The 23,002-nt window shown below is 43.1% G+C and overlaps 1 protein-coding gene across 1 annotated transcript in view; it reads left to right on the top strand.

The window, feature by feature from the left end:
- VWF (von Willebrand factor) overlaps window positions 1-23,002 on the top strand; it is a 224,737-nt gene that overhangs the window by 31,902 nt on the left and 169,833 nt on the right. The window contains 9 exon segments of the mRNA XM_043514792.1: window positions 563-779; window positions 3,625-3,747; window positions 8,078-8,189; window positions 9,265-9,311; window positions 13,904-14,040; window positions 16,357-16,495; window positions 17,786-17,886; window positions 21,761-21,956; window positions 22,582-22,797. Of these exon segments, the coding sequence (XP_043370727.1) occupies window positions 563-779; window positions 3,625-3,747; window positions 8,078-8,189; window positions 9,265-9,311; window positions 13,904-14,040; window positions 16,357-16,495; window positions 17,786-17,886; window positions 21,761-21,956; window positions 22,582-22,797 (1,288 nt within the window).

Genomic DNA, 23,002 nt, shown 5'->3' with positions numbered 1-23,002 from the left:
CACTTACTCATCTTCTAATCCTGCAGTGAAAAAACAGGATATAAATAGAAATATTAGAATTGAGCAATACAATATTAGACTTATTGTCTTTGATGTAATGTATTCGTGTGTATATGTGTGTGTCGAGAGGTTAACATAGGTACATTGATGCACATTGGTCCTTTCTGTTCTCTGCCTTTGCTACATAATAGTTTGTCTCCTGAGGGATGTAATAATTTGGTATAATTCTGGTTGTTGGGCTTGGTGTGGAGGTGGCTGGGTGGTGCTAATCCTGTGATGTACGTCGGATAAGACCGGATGATATGGTTGTCCTGTCTGGCCCTAAAATGTATGACACTACAACTATAATACTTGACTTTGAAGGGTAACGGTGTGTGTGTGGTGGAGGAGTGAGATTTCTTTTGCTTTAGATTATATTAAAATTTTCAAAGCCCCACAATCCCCCAATTGTCTTTCATACTGCCCCCCTACAGATCATGACCAACTGGTTGAGGAACACTGATCTAAACAGTTTGTAACAATATTTTGATTTTTTTCCCCCTCACTTGTTCTAATTATGCAGGGTGTCATGGAAAAGTGCCAGCTGCTAAGGATGTCTTCAGTATTCTCCAAATGCCACCATCGAGTTGATCCAGAGGTATTCATTGGTCTCTGTGAAGAAGACCTGTGCAGATGTGCTCAGGACATGCACTGTCATTGTCCAACTTTCCTTGAGTATGCCAGGAGCTGCACTCTGCAAGGAGTGATTGTGGATGGCTGGCCCAATGACAGCTCGTGTAGTAAGTCCATATCATTACGATTCCAAAGCTTCCCTTTAAGGCTATTATTGCTTAACCCACAAATCTATACATTGCAGTTGAGAGGGTCAGTCAGAAAAAGCTTTCACGCCTGTCCTGGTTTATCAAGCAAGATTATTTTGTTGGCTCTTTCTTTACTAGCTTGTTTCTACTCTACGGGAGTGTCTAGCCATGATGTGGCTCCCTTATCAGTAGAGTGCTGCCAGCCATGAGCTGTGGGATGAGGTGGCTTGATTTCTAACTCTGCCAATAAGCTTCCAGAATAAGATGTGACTGAAGATGTGATCAGCCTGTTTTGAACAGGGAAGTACACTTTCATTAGGGACAGATGACAGGGTGTTCATACCCAATACCCAGCAGGTCAAAGAAGTGGCTAAAAGTCTGTGAGGGCAGAGAGTGGGAGGGAGAGATGAGAACCTGCCCTCTTCCAGAACATCTGTTTGAGCTGCCAGTCAGGGAAGATGGGCTAATAAATGAGGCAGTCTTACTTCCTTGGGATATGAGTCTCCCCGTTGCCCTGCAACACTTATACACTTTTTAATACCAGTACAAAGTGTATGTAAGAAGCTGCCATTCTGATCTGGTGGTGTGTTACAGCCATGTTACACTCTCTTTGCACTGACAGAAATAACTACACAAGGTGTGGGGCAGGGAAAATCAAGCCCCTGGTTTGCCAGTGGGAAGGGCCAGAACCATTCTCCATCCTGTAGGGAAGGGAGGTTTTATTTTCATTTGTGGTTTTAGTCAAACCCACAGATCAGCAGCATTTCATTTGTTTTCCCTTGTTTACTCTTTGTGGGAGGAGATGTGTCACAGTTTAGGCCACTGCACCTGTACTCCCCATATCTGGCCCAGCAAAGACACTCTGTTGGGTGGAGACCTCCATCTCTCTCCCTTTTGACCCAGACTGAATAGCTCCTTGATTTTACTGTGAATTCACCAGCAGTCAGTCTGCCTAAGCAGGCCTGCTTGCTTGCTCTTCAGAGACTAATAACAGTGTAACTGGCCATAGATATGATTTACCAGGCAGCTCTTTCTATGCAAGCACATTTTATTCTTACAGTACAAGCACTGCTGAGAAATTATTAAAACCAATAAAAGAAGCTACACATATGCTAATAAGCTTACCAGAGATCACCTCAACTACAACAAGGGCTGTGGCAGGTGATTAGTTCTTCAAAGCCCACCACAGAGTCTCTTCTTGGTCGCAAGTTCATAACAGCCTCAGCTTAGAACTAGCACACTCATGAAAAGTTTTAGCCTACCCTTTAGGGATCTTTGCTCTGGAGTTTCCAGGAGCGGATAATTAGTGGACAATGGATTGTTCTCAAGGCACAGCTTCAAAAGGATAGGACAACCGATGAGTCATTTGCCTTCCCAGAAATTGCATTAGTCAGTCTTGTAGAGAAATTACATACGATTCCCAATAACAAATACACAATTACATTTTTAATATAATGGACCCCGAAGGAGTTAAACTTAACCCAGGTTTTGTCTACGCTGCACTTTTGTCAGTCAGGGGTGTGAAAAAAAACATAGCCCCGGCCGACTAAAGTTTTACGGATGAAAAGTGCTGGTGTAGACAACACCTTGTCGATGAGAGACACTCTCCTGCTGACTAAGCTACCACCTCTCGTTGGGGGCAGATTAATTTTGTCGGCGGGAGAGCTCTTTCCTGCTGACAAAGAGCAGCTCCACTGCGTACCTTACAGCGGCACGACTGTAGCGGCACAGCTGTGCCACTATAAGGTGCGCAGCGTAGACGTAGCCTCAGTAAATTTTGTCTTAATTACACCATGTCCAGGATACTGAAGGATATTGTCATATCTATCATGACAAGCTTAGATTTATTTTTTTTCTGCTGATGAGGACCTTACACTGCTTCCTAGAGACATGAGGCCTGTGAGGCATATGGTCCCCTCGGAAAGAGACTACTCTGTGCCCTAATCCTAATGTGAGGACATTGCTTTCGTTTGTGTTAGCTTTTACTGAGGCATCTTGCCCAGCAAAGAGACTCTGCTTGCATGGTGTAGTGTTGTCAGTGTAAGTCAGTCAATGTGGTTGTCATCAGAGGGCCCTTTAATACAAGCATTCTGGGTAAATTTGTCTCTGCTAAGCTATGTGTGTCCCATGAATAAAGTCATTGGGAAGCAGAATTCACTGGAAATTTGATGATCGCTGATAAAAAGAAGCCGAGGAGATATGTGCGTAGATGAACCCATGCACTTTAAGGCTGATCCAGCTCTAGGATATATTTAGGGATTTCTAGGTCCCACACCTGATTCACTTCTCCCTGGCAATACAAGACATCAATCTGACACAGTGAATAAGCTGTACAACTGTGAGGGTCTTTAGGAGCCAAATAATCTATTTCTGTATCGGAGGCAGCTAGATATCCTTGCAGGGCTTTACTCAGTAATGGATCACACAGATTCCACTCAGAATTATTGTCACGTAATTTACTTTCTTTCTGTGGATGATACGTGATTTGTGAAAAAATAATTTTTTTTTAACCTTAAACATGTCTATAGAACAAAGTGACAAGGTGGGTGAGGTAATATCTTTAGTGGACCAACTTCTGTTGGTGAAATATATAAGCTTTCAAACTTTCACAGAGGTCTTGTTCTTGTATAGAAGAGAATGGCAGATGCAACTGTCAAATAAGCAACAAAATTAACATCTATTAAACATTTTGTTCCCGAAAATGAAATCATTGATCAGAGAGGATCTGACTTTATCTCTGACCCTGGTCATTTGTTCTACAATAATTAAAGAGATTAACAGTTATTAAGGGATATGTATTTCTAATTTCATTTAATTGTTTCAGGGCCAAGATGTCCAGTTGGCATGGAGTATAAGGAGTGTGTATCTCCTTGTGTCAAAACCTGCCAGAGTCTGAATATCAATGAAGTTTGTCAAGGACAATGTGCTGATGGCTGCAGCTGCCCTGGTAATTTATTTACTGATTTATTTACTCAGAGAAACATTTGGCAATGATGTTACCTATTTTACGAGAAGAAAACCAGTGTCTGTCTTCTGATGTTCCTGAAATCAGCACTTCTTTGTTTGTGCTCTAGAATAGGTCAGTTTCTATACTGCCTATATGCTTGCTCTATGAAAGGACTTCTATTTAAGTTCAATTAAAAAAATAAAGGTCTTTGTGAATATCAGCACCAGTTAGTGCAGCAGGAACTCCTCCAGGCCAGGGGTTGCACCATATGATGCCTACCAACCTACAGATTTCTTCTGAATTACTTCAGGTTAGAGGAGTCCAAATCTCAGAAGCAGAAGATGAGAAGATTCTACTGAGGGGGGTTTTTAAAGCAAAAAGGGGAAATATTTTACATTTCGTCCAGGAGGATCCTTAGTGATTTAAACCTATGGGCCAAATTCTTCTTATTGCCTCATTCATACAAATTATCTCATTGAATTCAACGGGGCTACTTGCATAGTTAAGCTGAGCACAGTTTGGTCTATGTGTTTTTTCTCTCTTCCTCTAATATGCCTATCACTGCAGCTGCAAAAACCATGTTCTCCCTCCTCTTGCTTCTCTAATGGGAATAGTCTTGTAGTTCATGTTTATAGTGTTGACTTCACTGAGGTGTACAAAGATGTGTGTTTAACTCTTTCTAGTAATTTACTAGATACCTAATGTAACTGAGTAAGCTTTAACATGCGGAAAGCATGCCTTTGGTTTCCCAGCAGGGGTGTGGCAACAATGCTAGAGGTGTGTGTGTGTGTGTGTGTGTGTGTGTGTGTGTGTGTTCGTGTGTACCATCAACATTCCATTCTAAATTGGTCTTTACAGCTATTTATACCTCACAATTGTTCTTATTAGATTGCAGTTTCTTGTGTATCCTGTCAGTGCAGGGCATGCCCTGGGTAGGTACCCATGGGAGGTGGCAGGGTGGGGGAACTTAATTAACTGGCCCATAGAGACATTCAACAGGCAAAGCTCTGTGGCCCATGTTATAGAGTAGGTCAGACTAGATGATCATAATTTCCCTTCTGGTGTTAGAATTTATGAATCTATGAACTCCTGCTGCTCAACCTCACCCCTTTCCTTCCTCCCCCTGGACAAGCATTGTGTCTGTAAAGCCCCAGTATAGTTCATTTCGTAAGGAGTTAGCCTTTCAGATCTGCACATCTTCCTTGGTGTCCGATAGCAAGTGTATATGCCTTTTGCTGGTAGTTGGGGTGAACACTGCTCAGCACCCTTTGCCTGCAGCAGCAATGCTCCTGAACTTTTCATCTCGTCTGCAAAGTGGCTTGTACAATTATAAAGACAACTGTGTAAGAAACCCAGATGATGATGTGCTATAGCAGGTTATTAAAGCATTCTTGGGCCTGGTACTACAGCATTAGATCGACTCAAGGTGGCTTACATTGACCTAACTCTGCCAGCATCTACACTAAAATGTCTCTCCCACCGATGTAACTCACCCATTATGCTTACTTAACTCCATCTCTCTGAGAGGCATAGAGCTTAGGTCGACATAGTTAGGTCGATGCAGTGTCAATGTAGATATTGTGTTGCTTATGTCCACTGTTGCTGGCTTTCAGAAGCCTTCCCACAAAGCCCCACACTGACAGTTAAATTGGTGCAAGTGCTCCTGGTGAGGCTGCGCACCGCTGACATAAGGAGTACACTGTGGACATGCAAAAGCGATTTAATTACTATGGTGGCTGTGTGTGTCAATGTAAGTTAGGTTCACATAGTTCTATACTGTAGATGTTTCCTTAACCTTGGATGAGAGGTGTCCAGGCTGCAAGTGGAGAAACAGGAGTTGGATGATTGAAAGAACAGGGCACTGAATATGCTTGATCATATCTGGTTATAAACACTAAGCAGGACAGCCTGGTTACTGTTTGGATGGGTTCCTCCAAAGCAGAGTTTGGATTAGGCTATTCCCTTAGAACAACAGGCACTGCTGACTCTATCCACTGCCTGGCTTTGCCTCACAAAATAGCTTATACCTGCATAGAGGTGTTAACAAGACAGCTAATGGAAACTGGAATATTATAGCAAAACTCCTTCAGAGCTGACTGATTTCACCTCACTCCCATCGCCTCACAATCTGGACAGGGTAGGGAAGAGCCAAGAGAGTGAAATTAATTAGCTGTGAAGTACTGCTACACAGCTGGTTGTTTCAAATATAGTAGAACCTCAGAGTTACGAAGAGCTCAAGAGCTCAGGTTGTTCGTAACTCTGAATAAAATGTTACGGTTGTTCTTTCAAACGTTTACAACTGAACATTAACTGAATACAGCTTTGAAACTTTACTATGCAGAAGAAAAATGCTGCTTTTAACTGTCTTAATTTAAATGAAACAAGCACAGAAACAAGAAAAGGAGTACCCGTGGTACCTTAGAGACTAACAAATTTATTATTAAATTTATTATTTATTAAAAATTATTATTTTTATAATAATAATTATAATAATTATTTTTATAATAATTATAATATTATTATTATTTATTAAAATTTGTTAGTCTCTAAGGTGCCATGGGTACTCCTTTTCTTTTTGCGAATACAGACTAACACGGCTGCTACTCTGAAGCACAGAAACAGTTTCCTTAACCTGTCAATTTTAAAAAAACTTTCCCTTTATTTTTTAGTAGTTTATGTTTAACACAGTACTGTACTGTACAGTATTTTTTTTTTAAGTCTCTACTGCCTGATTGTGTACTTCCAGTTCCAAATGAAGTGTATGGTCAGATTGTAATCAGATTGTAACCCTGGTGTTCGTAACTCTGAGGTTCTATGGTAGCTGCTCCGGTCACCTCAGGTCAGGAGACGTGTGAGGGGAGAGAGCAGAGGAATTAAGCTGTAAGAGGAGGATGGGAAGGGCACTGCAGAGGATGCTGTGGAGGGAGGGAATGGCAAAGGGAAGGAAGGAGGTAACTACATGAGTGTCAGGGAGAGAAAAGGAAGAAATACTTCAAAATATGTGTTCTATTGCTTCAGTGCAGTGTTAGTGATGGAGAATTTCACTTGAGTTTCATAACATGCCGCATCCAAGAAGGATCTGACCAAGTAAGCAGGGAATCTTCTTATGATGGAACTTGAGGAGATTTTACCAGCTTTTTCCTCCCTGCTCCAGTCCAGCCTGTGCTCCAAGAGAAAAAGGAGTCAGTTCAACTTGGGCACCACACAGTTGTTTTAATGTTTAGTTGTTTTTGCCAAGAAAATACAGACTTTCCATGTTCTCTTTGGAGAGCCCTGCTGCTTTTAAATGCATAGATCCCAGTTTAATTTCTCACTGAGATGGACTTCTCGGAAGTAAATATAGGGAAGGGGTGTCTTCTAGTTGTGAGCCTGGGTCTCTGAAAGCTAGGAACCCTTTGCTCCATTCCTGGCTATTCCATTGGCTCACTGTGTGACCTGGGACAAATCATTTAACTTGTCTGTGCTTCAGTTTATCCACCTGTAATATGGCACAATAGTCCTTAAAGGAGTTACTGGGGACATAACCCGCTCATTCCTGATTTTTCTGCATGAGTGAAGCAGGAATGATTTAACTCAGCAGCTTGACATTTGTTCCTCTCACAGGCCTGTTTGTGGAACGCAGCTTCCTTCTACTGCTTGCTGGCCAAGACAGCTGCAGCTTCCATCGTGGCCAGCCAGCAAAGCTGCAGCTGCTCAAAGCGTGCTGGCTGGACAGCCACCATGCAGGCTTTCTGTTTTCCTGCTGTTTGCTCCTCCAGCTCCCATCTCACTCATCTCTCCTCAGCTGTCACTACATGCTCTTACCCACCTATTGACTCCTATCCCCCTCCCCACATTGAAACACTTTGATATATGTAGTTCTGGTAAGGACTTGTGACATTGGTCCTGGGATCTTTCCCCACTGGTGACCATACATTTGGGCCCATGGCCTGTTGCATTTAGATTACAGTTCCAGACGAGCCCTGATCATGAACATTCAGGTCCAGGTTTGGTCCTGGATTTCAGTCCTCTTCCACATCTCCCACACTCTAACCTTAGAGGTGGCTGGAAGTAGGGTTCTGGCTTGAGCCCACCCCCAGTGATTGATTGTGCAGAGTTGCTTAAATGGGATGTCTACGGGGCTTTCAGAAATGCACAATTCAGCACGTTCACAGGCAGAAGCAGCATCTGAATGAAACTCGTCAATTCGCATGAGGTTCTTTGGACAGTCCCAGCCCTTTTCAATTAGCTCTGTGAGTGACCCTGGATAACAATGCAAATGAAATCGTGTCAAGAGTGGATCTAATGTGTGTTTTTGTTTTTGTTTTTTGCCATTGCCTGATCTATCCAGTGGGGAAGCTACTTGATGGTGATAGCTGTGTTGACAGCTCTGAGTGCTCCTGTATACATTCTGGCATGCGCTATCCTCCTGGCTCCTCCATCTCTCAGGACTGCAACTCATGGTAAATACAATGATGCGGTGCAATTGCTACGATCCAGGCTGCTCTAGTCAGCAAGAAGCAGCTCAGCCCCTCACACCCATGTATCAATGACGCATGAGCAGTGACCATCACATTGGCACCTCAGTCTCTCCCTGGTGGGATGGAGCCCCATGACCTTAGGGCCTTATGCAGCTCTGGGTTTGATAGCATCATCCAAATCTCTCTGCCCTTGGAAGACTAGTCCAGTTTAATAGACTTCATCCTTATAAAATGCTTCCTGCTATTCAGCCTAAATATTTCCTTGCTGAATGTTGTGCCATTGAACCTCGCTTGTATCACCCTAAGGAATTCAACTCGCTCCAGAAGGTGTACAAGGGATGGGCTAACTGATCAAATGAAAGCCACCCGACCCTAATTCATTCTTTTTTAAAAAGTTGTGGGGCTTGCAAATGTTGTGCCATATAGGTCCAAGCATAATAGCAACAGCCACTGGTGTGCATTGACTATGCCTTATATTACTACTGCCTCCAGGAGTTTATACTAAATCCATACTCCCATCCACAGACCTGAGAAGAAATATTATTTCTCTCTCTCCCTCTCACACACAAGAAGGGTATTCATCGTTAAGACTGTACGTGCCAGGGTTTCAGTGGAAACCCCCTGAAGATTTTTTTTAAACCATTCGGTTTTAGAAGAATACACATGTTACAGCTAAAATAAACAGGTGGCTTGGGAAAAAAAAAAAAAAGGAGAAAGAGTTTTGTACTTTTATAACCATACTGATTCACAGATTCCAAGGCCAGAAGGGACTATTGTGATTATCTCACCTGACCTCCTGTATAACACACGCCGTAGAACTTCCCCAAAATAATTCATTTTAGAAAAACAATATTACATTTCAATACTAGTGTTCCGCAAGGGGCTAGCTGGAGGGAGTGTGTGTATGAAAGATGCATATGTTAAGCTGTATTGGGGTGCGGGGGAGCATGACTGGTTTAATTTTTCTGAAGGGGGAGCTCCGCTTTCAACAGTTTTGGGATATGCCACCGTGGATGTGAAATCATGCACCCTAACTTTTCATCAATATATTTCCTAGCATTTGTCGACGTGGCATCTGGATCTGCAGCAACGAGGAGTGCCCAGGTATGCTGACCCTTGTGCTTATAGCTCCACAAAAGTATGTAAGCCTTGCCTAGGTCAGTCCCATGCATGAATGAGCGCACAGACAGGATTTGTCCTTGTTTCAAGTTCTGGCTGCCAGTCAGCACCAAGATTATATTTCAAGAGTCCAGGAGTCCAAAAGATAAATCAGGCTGTGCAGATGGGCTTGTGTGTGACAATGTAAATACCTGTTTAGGGGAAAAAGCACGAGTTCCCTTTCCATTGGTTTTCTTGCCATGTTGTAAAAGAGCTGTAGATTCATAGTAGTAGCTTTCAGGTAAATAAAAACTGCTGTGCTAACTTGAGTATCAACAATTTTCTAAGGGTTTATCTACATATGGACAGGAAAATTAATCTGAATTAACTAACAGTATGAATTTAAAGTGGATTAGTTAAATCACATCAAGCCCCCTGTGTGGGTACTCTTATTCAGAATTAAAATGACCTTAATTCAGTTTAGCTTGATTCACTTTGAAAGTCAATCAAGCTAAACTGAATTAAGGCCACTTTATTTCTGAATAATGGTATGTCTACACTGCAATTAGACTCTGCTTGGGACTTGGCTGTTTTATTGTAATGTAGACATTCAGGCTCAGCCTGAGCTCTGGGACCCTCCCCTGTCACAGAGTTCTGCAGCCCAGGCTCCAGCCTGAGTCCAAACATCTACACCACAATTATACAGCCCCTTTGCCCGAGCCCCACAAGTCTGAATCCAATGGCATGGGCCAGCCCCAGGTGTTTAATTGCAGTGTAAATACTCTAAGAGTGTTCACACAAGGGTTTAATGCAGTTTAACTAATCCATTTAGAGAGTTAATTTGGATTAATTTTTCTGAATGTCTCCATGTAGACAAGCCCTAACTAATGGATTGATTTAGCAAACACTTTGATGGGACTACTTACAATAGTGAGCACTATGAGTCATAGAAGTCAGTTGAACCATGCATGGTACTCTGTTCAGTAGTGTTTGCAGGCTTGGGTCATAAGTGATGTATTCTGTTCAAGGAGCTAGAGCCATGGTTGGGGAGAGGCAAGTAGGCCACCTGTGTTCCATTAATGGTGACACAGGTGGGTAGCAGGCCACCAGTCTTTTTTCCTCTCCTTCCTGAACTCACCTAGAACAAGCTGTTTGCAATGGGTAGCTGATACTTACATCCTGAGTACTCATCCATCCTGGAGGGTGTGCAGGGAGGAGGAGATGATGGAGTGTCACACATCCTGCCATAAGGCTGCTCCAGCAAAGTCCCTGCTCCCCACTTCACTCCATAAGTCCATTCCCCTGACCTGAAATGTGCATTTGCTGCTCTGGGCCCTTCTTCAGTTCCAGCACTGCAGTCAGCAGAAAAAGAGGAAGCCTGCACTGGCCCGATGCAGTGCTGCCTTTCCTACCCCTAGCACAGGTGTGTGTAGGGGGATAGCCACAGGCAGCTCTGATCTATCTAGTGCTGAGATGTGAGAGAGCAGGAGAACTAAGAGAAGGGGGACTCAGGGGACGTGGGAGATCAGAAAATGGGGAAAACATGTAGCTCTCGGCAAAGACAGAGGTGAGCTCAAGAGAGGATCAAAGGGGGGAATTACACCTACGTACAAGTGGACATTGAAAAGCCTCTCATTGGACTCTCAGCTGCCTTGCCCCATCCTTCCTGAAAATATCCCCTGCTTCAAATGAAAATAGCATTTGCTCCAAAATTTCAGAGAAAAGCACAATCTGAGAGGTGTGGAATCACTGCAAATGGAAGGGAGACATATTTTATGAGAAATTCCATGCAGGCCTGCGACACAAAGGCCCAATCAAGCCCTCTGCTTGTCTAGTTCATTGGAGAGTTCTCCAAGTGCAGCACAACTGTGCAAAGTAACTGCTTTTAAAAAAGAAAAAAGGCCCACGAGGTTCCATGTTTATTTTGTCTCATGACTCTAGATCAAATGCAAGTGAAAAATGCTACTGCTTTTACGTGCAAATTCAGCCTGGCGTGTAAACCCCAAACTGCGATCTTTATGGCTCAGACTTTGTCATCAGTAACAAATATCACATAGGCCAAAATCTGTTCTTGGTTGCAGCCCCTTTGTCTTTATTGGGATTACTGAGGTGAATTGATGTGTGTGGAGCAAAGGCCTGCAGTTAGAATATTGTTTAAAATTCTGCTACTGCGCAGGAGAGAATAGAATTCAGCTCCCTCTCTTTGAGCTGAATTGACTCTGCCGGGGGAACAGGAACAGGAATAAAAAATAGCTTGCTCTGGTCCCTTACGCAAGCAGATCTAACTCATAAGTCAGCTAATTAAGGATAGGCTGGGGGTAGATACGTGCAGCTAATATGTATGTGGTCACTTACTTATATAAAAATGTATGTTCAGACTGTACATATTGTGAAGGTAGTCCTCTTCCTTCACCCTTTATATTGGCTTGTCATTTTAGGCCCAGTGCCTGCAATTTGTTGTGTGCGGGCGGATCCCTGCATGGCCCATACAGAGAAATTCTGGCCCTAGTACATCATGGTCGCTGGGGCCCCACCCCCTCCCATTTCATTTTCTTTATGCAGATGTTACAGATGTTTTGGGGGCCTCTCTTTGTTTGGGGGCCTGGTAAGAATATCCCCCTTCTCCTCTCTCCCCTGTCAGCCCTACTCCCATTGGCTTCACTGGGGCTCCATGCAGGTGTTGGGGCTTGACCGCATGAAATAACTTGATTAGATTGTAAGCTCTTTGGAGCAGGGAACATGTCTCTCCTATATGTTTAAGCAGTGCCTAATATAATGAGGACTCAGGTCCAGTTGTGGCCTCTGGGTGCTACCACCACAGAAATAATAAGAACAACCTTCTACATACACACTGGGAACAGATACGTTAAAAAGTCCTATATTTCAATAGTTCCTTTTCACAGCAGGAGGAACTGCAAGCTGGAATTCAGTTTTATTCTGTAAGAACTGTGGTTTTAGTGGTTAAACTGTGAATTATTTTTGGTTACTGATAATTAAATAAACTAAATGTAAGAGGAAATACCACCACAAATTCTGCCTCTGTAAGAAACACTTAACTATATCTTAGTCTGAGTGTCTTTCAGCTCTTCATCCCTTTTGAGCATGGGTGCGGCCACACCCCCTGGCTTGAAGAAGTAGTAACAACTCAACTATAAGGTTTCTACTTTTAGCACCTCCACTATAAAAAAATTTTTCCAGCACCCCTGCCTTTGTGATTCATCAAATCAAAGTATTTTTTACCTAAATGCTTGAATAAGTCCCAGGGAACCCAGCAAAGGAACTAACCCATTTTTTCCTGTTCTGTATTAAATAAGGTTATTGTGATACAGGCATTCAGATATTGGAGCCATGACAAGACCATATTGTAATGTTCTAGAGACACAAAGGCAGTGTTCCCAACCTGCCAAGACCCAAGGGTGTAACAAAAATCCAGAGTGAGGCACCAACACAAAGGAACATCAGAGCAGGGGTCGAGGAACAAGAAGTGTTCCATTTTTTAACTTGTAAAGGGCTCTGTTCTGCAAGTTAGGCCTCATCTACGTGGTTCTAAAAGCTGATTTAGTTAAATTGTCGCATTTGGAGCTCAAGGGGCAGTATGTCCTAGGAGATACTGCACTGGATTGGAATTTGGGAGACCCGGGTTAAAATCCTGGCTCTGCCACTGGCTTGTTGAGGTGACCTTGGGCAAGTTACTTAACCTCCTTGTGCCTCAATTTCCTCATCTGTAAAAATAGGGGTGATGATGTTTATCTCCTACATAAAGCACTTTGAGTGCTACTGGTGAGAAATGCTATATGAGAGCTAGCTATTATTAGCATATCTCATTAAACCTGGGTAGCTGGCATCTGTAAATTTACAGACAAAGCTAAACTGACATAAGCCACATTTAAATTGAGTTAAGGGCTTGTCTACAAACGCTGCAGCAGTGCAGCTGCCCCACTGTAGTGCTTCAGTGTATGCACTACTTATACCGATGGGAGGGGTTCTTCCATCAACCTTGCGCTGACTTAGGTCGGCCTAACTACCTCACTCAGAGGTGTTGATTTTTCACATCTCTAAGCAATATAGTTAAGCCAACTTAATTTTCTAGTGTAGACAAAGCCTAAGAGTGTTCACACAGGCTTTTGCACTGGTTTAAGTAAGCTGATTAGGTAAACTGGTACAACGATGTGTGTGAACCTGGCCTGAGTAGCACTTGAGTAACCACAGTGAAGTCCCTGGTTCTGCTTGCATAAGTACATATTACTGGGTAAATTTCACCCCCGTGCAGAGAGCCAGAGCAAGGCTTGTGCCCCACTTAAAGTCCTATTTAAGAGTCATTTTGAAGGGTTGGGCTGGTTCTCTGTGCAAGGGTAGATTTCACCCTTTGTGAGGAAACCCTGCAGGATGGTCGTCCTAACTTTGGCTGGAGTCCTCATTTCTAATGGCAATAACTTCCAGGAGTAATCAGTGGGATGAGCCATGCTGCCACCACTATCCAGCCTTTAGGAGCTGTGAGCCTGGCAGGGCCTGCTCCCTCCCCCTCCCGCCGCCCCACCTGTCTCACAAAAAGCAGGAATTTGTTCAATGATTTGACTGTTTTCCTTGGTATTTTTCAGGAGAATGCTCTGTCACTGGCCAATCCCATTTCAAAACTTTTGACAACAAGTATTTCACCTTCAGTGGGATTTGTCAATACTTATTTGCCAAAGACTGTGAGGAGAACTCCTTTTCTGTCATCATAGAGACAGTTCAGGTAACAGCACCCTGTGTGGGGTGGGAAGGAAGGAGTGAGTGGATGACTAGAACTTCCTGTGCACATAAATGGCATATTCCTATTAAATTAGCTAGACTCGCTCTTTTGAATTAACATATGTTTTGTCTCTTCTTGCTGCCACTCCTTTAATTGGGGGGGGGTGTAAATTCAAATTCACAGTGTGACTGCATTGTCTCTCCGGAGTTTTGCCAAGTTAGCATATGAATGCAAGAGACAGAAGAGGGTGTGCCTCAGACACTGAACTGTGTGGACGGCTCGCTGGGTAATTGCCCTGGGCATGTGCTTGCTCAGAAGCTATGGGGCATGTAGTAGTATTGTTACCCTAATAAAATCTGGAATTTTTTCTCATAGGGACACATTGGCTAATAAGTTGCATTACTCCCTAGTATGTCAGCCCTTCTCAACTTGTTTCCCGTACCCTCTGCCACAGACAGAATGGCAAGGACTCAGTTGCAGGGCAGAAAAGGGAGACAGCCAGAGAGAAATGGGAAGGGTGCCAGAGCATATTGGGACAGGAAGGACACCAGCAGAGTTTCCTCAAGGAGTTTTGCAGAAGGGGCAGTAAAATGGGTATGGGAGTAAGTGAGGGAGTGGGTGGGAGTGAGGGGAAAGCAAGGGAGTTTGCAGAGGGAGGAGTGAGGGCATACAGTTGAGGGACAGCAGAGAGGTAGGATAGAGAGAAAGGGCCGCAGCGGTGGGAGTGAGGAGGTTTTGGAAGGCGAGAGGAAGGCACCTGGGCAAGTTGAGGAAGGGAAGGAGGCAGGCAGCAGAAGCAGCATGAAGAGCACAGTGACAGGGCAGAGACAAAAACTTTTCCAAGCTGCAAGGACAGGTTAGGGATGATTAAGAGGCCCCAGAGAGAAGGTGAGCAGAAAGCTCACTTGCTTTAGGGAAATGGGTTTTGCCCATCCCCACTCACAATTCCCTTCAGTGCCAGGGATGATTACGTTTGTGCCTATTACATAACAGATCTGAGAGCAGAGCTGTGTGTGTGGAACTGGCATAACTGGTTTCCACTGAAACTGTTCTTTCAAAACTGTTCACGGAAGACGGGAGCCAGTGAGTCACTGTTCCCTGTCTGCAGCATTCTACCCACCGCTTTGTAACTAGTAACAGCAGCACCGGAAAAGAAGAGAGTGAGAGCGGTGCACTTCTAGTTCCCCATTTGAATAGGCTTGTGACATGTCTCATCATCACACCAGACAGAGCAATCAAGAGGAGAGGCTCTCTCATCACACAGTGCAGCCTGTGTCACAGGGGGCTTGCTGTCATGGCCCCATAGCTCCTTTTCCAGTGCCCTGAGAATAGACCCTGCCCTAGAGTAGCCTGATCTATGGATTGTGTATTAATTACACGGAGTATTAAAGAATTTCCAGTTATCCTGCTGTGGTTTGACAGCTTCTTGTCCCAAAATCAGGCCCAGTATTATTAAAATTACTGTTCAGTTGGGAACCCTGGTGTGCACAGTTGCAACACTCACACTTAGGAGCCTTTCTGTGTTTGTAACAGTTTTATTAATGCATTCAGCGAAGTCACAGACACTCTAACCCAGCAAGGTAGATAGAAATAATACAGAATGTGCATCTGAACATCCATCTACTCTCTCATCCCTTGAAGAGCAACCTGAAATGTTATCCATTATCTTCCTCATCACTATCACCTTCCTCATCATCACCAGTGGCCATCATCCTGTAACCTCTCCTCCTGCACACAGGCTGGGCTACAACTTTTATAACATGTTACTCTGACATCCCTATGCCTCATGCATATTCACTAGGGATTTCTCCCCTCTTATTTGTATTTCCTCACCCTACTAATGTTCCACTATAGGTTAGGCTAGTAGTGATCTCATCTTATCATATATGTCAATTTGTTGCTATGGCACTCTTGTGATCAGATATCTGCAGTTGTTCCTATCTTAAAATATCCAAGAGCTAGTATTAACTCATATTCCTGTGGTTTCCTGGTGTGGTCATTTACAAACTTCCCCCTTAACCACTCTATTCACAATTCCCGAAAACTTAGGGGTGACCATTGGGCCATTTGTTTGTGCCAAGGTTCATAGGCCTCATGCCTTATGCTAACTACTGTAGCCAGTGTCTTACAAGATACAGGCCTTTAGGTTCCCTTGCATTACTGCTAAATAAAATAAATACTGAAGCCAGCTTCATGGGCGACAGATGTAACACTAAAATTACAGCCACAGGAGGGCTTCTGGCCCAGCATGCTGGAGGAGCTGAGTCATTGATTAAAGTAAAATCCTAACAGTCATAGGAAATGTTGGCTTCTTTTTAGTGTGCCGATGATCCTGATGCAGTGTGCACCCGCTCGGCCTCTGTCCGACTCCAGGACATGGAGAACAGCATCATCAAAATGAAGCACGGGGGTGTCATCTCTCTGAATGGGCAGGATGTACAGATTCCTTTGACACAAGGTGTGTTTGTGGCATGTAACAATTCTGACCACACACTACTGTCTACATTGCACACTGAGACTGGGCTCTACTTCAGGTTTGAGCCCATGCTCCCCTTCTGTCCATACAGAATCGGTCTGCCCCAGTCAGCAAGCACTCGGGACCCGATCCTAGGATGCTGCTAGGGGTGGGTCAGAGCCACTTGGACTCGGGTCCAGACCCTCTCATTTTTACTGTGGGTGCAGGTCAAGCTGCAGCTCCAAGTCAGGAGGTCTGAGTAGCGCAGTATGGATATGTCAGCATGGCTGTGAGACCAGCATCCAGCAATTCTAAACCCGGATTTACAATGCAGTGTAGACATTCAAGCATGGGCTTGGAAACACTGAGTCCACAAGGCTGGGGTCCATAGACCCAGGTTTAGTGTGCAGTATTAGACATACCTGAAGGTGTCTCCCTTCTCAACTTTATCAGGCAGGCTTTAGCCTAGCTCAAAAAGTGTTTCCTATTCCCAACTCTTAGTTGCATTTCATACAGTTACCATCACCTTTTATTGAATTTGCATTATGCCGGGTTCTCTTGCATATGTGCCCAGGTCCTCTCTTGGTGTAAAATGGTCCTGCTTCATTGAAGTTGGTGTGGTTATGCTGCTGTTGACTATTTGAGGATCTAGCCAACGATGTTAAAAAAACAATGTCAAGTATCCATTTATCCACCCAAAAACTTGAAATTTTAGAAGTGGACTGCAGTGATTTCACCAGTAACTCTGGATGATGCTCATATATGTTTCTTTTGGGGCCCGTGAGGCCCAGATCACGCTAAGGAGAAGTGCAGAGATGCACCAGACCAGTGGTTACAATATCTGTGGAGTGTCAAAGTGGTGCACAGCAAGCAGGAGAGCATGGTTGCTGTGTCCCACTTTGTCATTGTGCAGTGTGCACCTCCCCTGCGGTGCGGTGCCAGCTCCATTAGCCTGTATCATGGAGTGGGGGGTGATATACACCTGGCCCATCTCTGCACCTTCCGGGGAGCCTAGGACCAGTTAACAGCTGTGCTACATTAGTACTGTCTTTGTGCCCCCGTTGGTATTGAGTTTGTATCAGGGGTAAGTCAAATGGTACAAATCCATATGTCTACATTAGGGGTTTGCATAATTTCCACTACATTTGTGCAAAGAAAATAGTGTAGACAAACCTTAAGTGTATCTGCTTAGATCCATCCCATGGGCTGATGGGTGATGAGGACATTGTAGCCTCCTTGCTGATGACAGAATGCATCCCTTCTTGTCTGAAACTTGTCCGATGTGTTTTTGAGGTGCCCTCCGTATCCAGCGCATTATGATGTCTTCAGTTCGCCTCACCTATGGGGAAGATTTACAGATTGACTGGGATGGTCGTGGTAAACTTCTGGTGAAGGTAGTTTTTTTCTCCTCTCACCCCCACCCAAACATACACAAAGACTTTCTTGTCTGATGTGAGAAATTGCTTGTGTTGCATGCTAGAAATTCCATTCTCTCTCGGCCCTCAGAGCAATATACTGATGCTTTTGTTTTCTAGAAACAAACATTTGCATCACAGAAACAGCTTGGTTTTTTTCTTTCTTTTCTGTGCACTAACAGTAGCCATTAACTGTGAATAGCTTTGCTTTCATTACAGCAGACCCCTATCGGCCAGATTTTGATTTCATCTACTCTTGTCCATCCCCACTGAAGTCAATAGGATTGCACAGCTGAAAATGAGAGATGAATTTGGCCCATAGGATATAATCATTCATATGTTCAAGGAAAAAAAACCAACAACTTAATTGCACAGGATATACAGCATGCTGCTCCTACTAAGAATAATATTTATGGTCATTCCAGATCAACATAAAGGGAGAAGTTTGTATTGTGGAGTATTATAGGGCAACTGATTGTCAATAATTGCTTTTTGAATCCAACAAAAATTAAGGCTAATCAGTAATCCTATAATAAATCCTTTTATATTCCCAGCAAAGATACTTTTATAGTTTGCACTAGATTGATTGATTGAATTTCTCAAGCATAATTTTGTAAACACAATGGTGAAGTGTGATTGATAAAGGTAATAGTGTCAATGTAATATACTTAGACATCTTTAAGATGTTTGACTCGATGCCACATGACATATGGATTAAGAAACTAGGATGATACAAGTTCAACATGGCACACATTAAATGGATTAAAATGAGCTAACTGATAGGTCTCAGCATGTAATTGTAAATAGGGAATCATCAGTGAGGTGCTTGTGTTTCTAGTGGGGTCCTGCGAGGATCTGTTCTTGGCCCTATGCTATTTAATGTTTTTATCAGTGGCCAGGGAGAAAACATGACATTAGATAAACTTTGCAGATGATACAAAGATTGGAGGAGTGGTAAATAATTAAGAGGGCAGTCTGTTCACTGATTAAAAAGTGATCTGGATTGCTTCGTAAGATGAGTGCAAGCAAACAATATGCATTTAAATATGGCTAAATGTAAATATTTGCAACTAGGACAAAGAATATAGGCCATACCTACAGGATTGGAGACTCTATCCAGGAAGCAGTGACTCTGAAAAAAGATTTGGAGTATTGTGGTGAATACTCTGCTGAACATGAGCTCCCACTGTGAGATGTCGACGCTAAAAAGGGGTAATGTGATCCTTGGATACATAAATGGGAATCTTGAGTAGGAATAGGGAGGTTATATTACCTCTGTATTTGAAACTGGTGTGACTACTATTAGAATACTGTGTCCTGTGCAGGTGTTCACAATTCAAGAAGGATGTTGATAAATTGGAGAGGTTCAGCGAAGAGCCACAAGAATGAATCAAGGACTGGAAAACGTGCTTCATAGTGAGAGACTCTAGGAACTCACTCTATGTACCTCATCAAAGATAAGGTTAAGGGGTGACTTGATTACAATCTATCAGTACCTAGATGGGGAACAAATATTTAATAATGGGCTTGTCAGTCTAGCGAACAAAGCTATAACAAGATGGTGGGAGTTGAAGCTAGAGAATAAGGTGCATATTTTTTACAATGAGAGTAATTAACCATTGGAACAATTTAGCAAGGGCTGCGGTGGATTCTCCGTCACTGGAAATTTTAAAATCAAGAATGGATGTTTTTTTCTAAAAGATATGCTCTAATTCAAGCAAGAAATAATTCAGGGAAGTTCTATGGCCTATGTTACACAGGAGGTCAGACTAGATGATCACAGTGGTCCCTTCTGGCTTTATAATCTGTTAATGTATGAAAAGTGCACACTTGGACAGTATATTGTGCTATTTCTAAGGTAGAGCCCTTTGTGGGTCTATTCTTTAATCCCACTCCTACCCGATCTTGCTGTTATGGCAGCGGGTCCTGCAAGGGATCCCAGTCCCGATGCAGGGCTCTACACTAGTGCCCCATGGGGCTCTAATTCTAAGGGACAAAAATATGGCCACCTTTCCCTAGTGAGTAAGATGAGGAGAGCACCCAGAGAACCCCATCATACCACCCTGTACGCACATGCAGGCGGCTGTCCTTGTTTGATTGCTACATCTTGAGGACTGATGGGGGAGGCTAGTCAGTGCTGACCACAGCTCTTCAATCCTCCCAGGGACAGGATGAGGCAGAAGGGGGGCAGGGTGTTTCTGTGGCACTGTTCCCCTGCACATTGGCCTTCAGCTATCCATTGGAGGTGAGTGGGCTACAAGGGTAGAACAGATGTAATGACTGCAGGTCCTAACCATGCTCCTCTTCATCACTGTTATGGGCCTGATGATTGCACACCCTTTTCTTGCATTGGTGAGCACTTGCTCACATGAGCAGGTCCATTGTTATCAACAGGAATAATTGTGTGAGTAAGAGCTCACTATTGTAAGAGCCCCATAACTGAACCCTTTATCTGCTCTTTCACAGCATGAGCATAGTGTATCTATACTCTTGCTCTAGCTATATTCATTTTCCTTGCCTTCCACTCTATCCAGTATGGTTCTGTCTCTCAAAACCATCTTGAAGCCCATATCATAAAACTAGCATAGAGTTGTACCCACCTTTGCTAGCATGAATTCTGGATAAATGTTGCATAGTAGCACAAAAAGTGGGCTTAATATGCTAGCTCAAGGTAAAGGTTCATTAGAGCTTCAGCAATTGAAAACAAAACAAAACACTGTAACAGGAGGGAAAACTCTGGAAGGGTTTGAGAAAATGGATTCAGCAATTTGTGTTTTGGTCTAGTCTAGATGTACAATACCAAAACACCTGGAGTTTGTTTTAGGGTTGAGGATAATTCAGTTCAATCCATTGGCACCTCTCAGGATTTCCTGCTTTTCTCTGCATCTGTGTCTCTTCTGCCAGGTCTCAGACCCTTACATCCTGATCATCTCCTTGCCTAGCTGTTTAAAAAGTCTAATTTTCTATTTCAACCCCTTTACCATAAGAGCAATAACTGTTGCTAATTACTGTCTTAGCTGTTTTTCCCATTGTCTTCTTTTATTATTATGTTCTGCTATGAATTCCTTCCCTTTTATGTACCTAAGTCAGTATTATTGTTGCCTTTGGAGCACAAATTTACAGTGTAAATGGACTGACCTATTGCCAAACATTTCTGACAATTGGGGGAAGTGATCCACTCCCACTGACTTGTGTGCAAACACTTCTGGTAAAAGTTAAAGTGTTTGGATTTGCCTGCTGCATTCCTCAAGAAGAGGCACCCCTCTGGTGACCTCTGAAAGCTTGTGATTTGACCCCTTCAGGCAAGTTTCCAAAACATATACAGAACTTTGGATGAATATGAGTCACTGTGTTTGAAGAATGATGGGTTTCAGAGTAGCAGCCGTGTTAGTCTGTATTCGCAAAAAGAAAAGGAGTACTTGTGGCACCTTAGAGACTAACAAATTTATTTGAGCATAAGCTTTCGTGAGCTAAGGCTCACTTCATCAGATGCATCCGATGTCATAAAGACCAACACAGACAGGGAAAATAAGTTACCCAAGGAAAACCATGAAAGTGACTAGACATTAAGTGCTGTTAAATGCACATAGTAAATAAATTGGGGGGAAAAAAAACAGAACTTTTTTCACTACTTAAGTAAAAATAATTCAATTGGTTAAAAAAAGTAATACTTGTACATTTTTATTACTTCTTTAAAAAAGTATGTAAAAACTGTTCAGCCAGCAGTTTGATTTTTAAGTTGATGGTGCCCCTTTAATATATACTTGAGGAATTTACATAGTCCAGTAAAAATACTGCCATGAAACTGTGGACTAATATTGAAGAATAACCATTGTATCCTTGTTTCTGTGAGCTCTCCCCAATGTACACTGACAGAACTTGTGGTCTGTGTGGAAACTACAATGGCAATGAAGGGGATGACTTTCTGACACCTTCTGGCCTCGTGGAAGCCCTTGTGGAAGATTTTGGAAATGCCTGGAAGCTGAATGGAGATTGCCAAGACTTGTTAAAACAAGACAGCGACCCCTGTAGCCTCAACCCTCGCTTAGGTACGGAACCCTGGCCTCCACATAACATATGGTACAGTGTAACAACATGTGATCTTCCATCCCGTAAAAGTTCAACTGTTTTGTACTGGGAACAGGATCATGATAGCATCTGTAAATTAAATAAAACGCCTCTCATTCCTTGCACTGAATGAGGCAGGGGTCCGGTGGAAAAAAATACTACGTGATCATGTAATTAAAAACTGTATCATAGTGTGTACACATAAGGAGGCTGAATTCAGGTTGCATGGGAAACCTGACTTCTGGCTTTTCCTAACTTCAGAGGGCTTGACTCTATAACCTTAATAATGTTCTTTTTAAGGCAGTTTTTTAATTCAATTTTCTAACTTAAAAAAACAAACTGAAAAAAAAAGCATCATGAAACTCCAGAAATTCCATTATATGGAACCATATCAATGCCAAACTTGGGTCATGGAGAGGGTTTGGGCCATTAGATTTACAGCACAGACTTGAGCTAATGGAGTTATTTGTAGTAGTGTCTACGCTACCTAGGTGCAACTGCAGCCTTTTAAGTGTCTACAAGCACTTATTCTGATTATTCTTATTTCTCTTTACGGTCACTGCTCTTTTACTGTAAAGTGTCTGGATACTATTTTTCTCATTTTAGCCAAGTATGCTGAAGATTCCTGCTCAATTCTGATGTCATCCACGTTTGAGCCTTGCCACTATGAAGTTAGCCCGTATCCATACCTGAAGAACTGCCGCTACGACGTTTGCTCCTGTTCTGATGGCAAGGATTGCTTGTGTGCTGCTGTTTCTACCTATGCCACTGCATGTGCTAGGAAAGGCGTTCTGATTGAGTGGCGGGAACCGGACTTCTGCTGTAAGTGAATGCTGCAAAGAAGTACTTTCATTGACTCTATCGTGTCCTTTGGCACGGTCAGTGAGGCAGAGGGAGTTAAAGGACCTGATTTCTGCAAGGTGCTAAGTGTCTCCTCCAGGACATGTGGAACACGCTCAATGGTCTTGCACTCCATTAAGAGTAGAGAGTGCTCAGTTTTTCAAAAAAGGTGCTCGGCATCAGGCAA

The sequence above is a fragment of the Dermochelys coriacea genome, chromosome 1 (assembly GCF_009764565.3).
Source record: "Dermochelys coriacea isolate rDerCor1 chromosome 1, rDerCor1.pri.v4, whole genome shotgun sequence".
NCBI lineage: Eukaryota > Metazoa > Chordata > Testudines > Dermochelyidae > Dermochelys > Dermochelys coriacea.
This window is presented reverse-complemented; position numbering and strand designations above follow the sequence as displayed.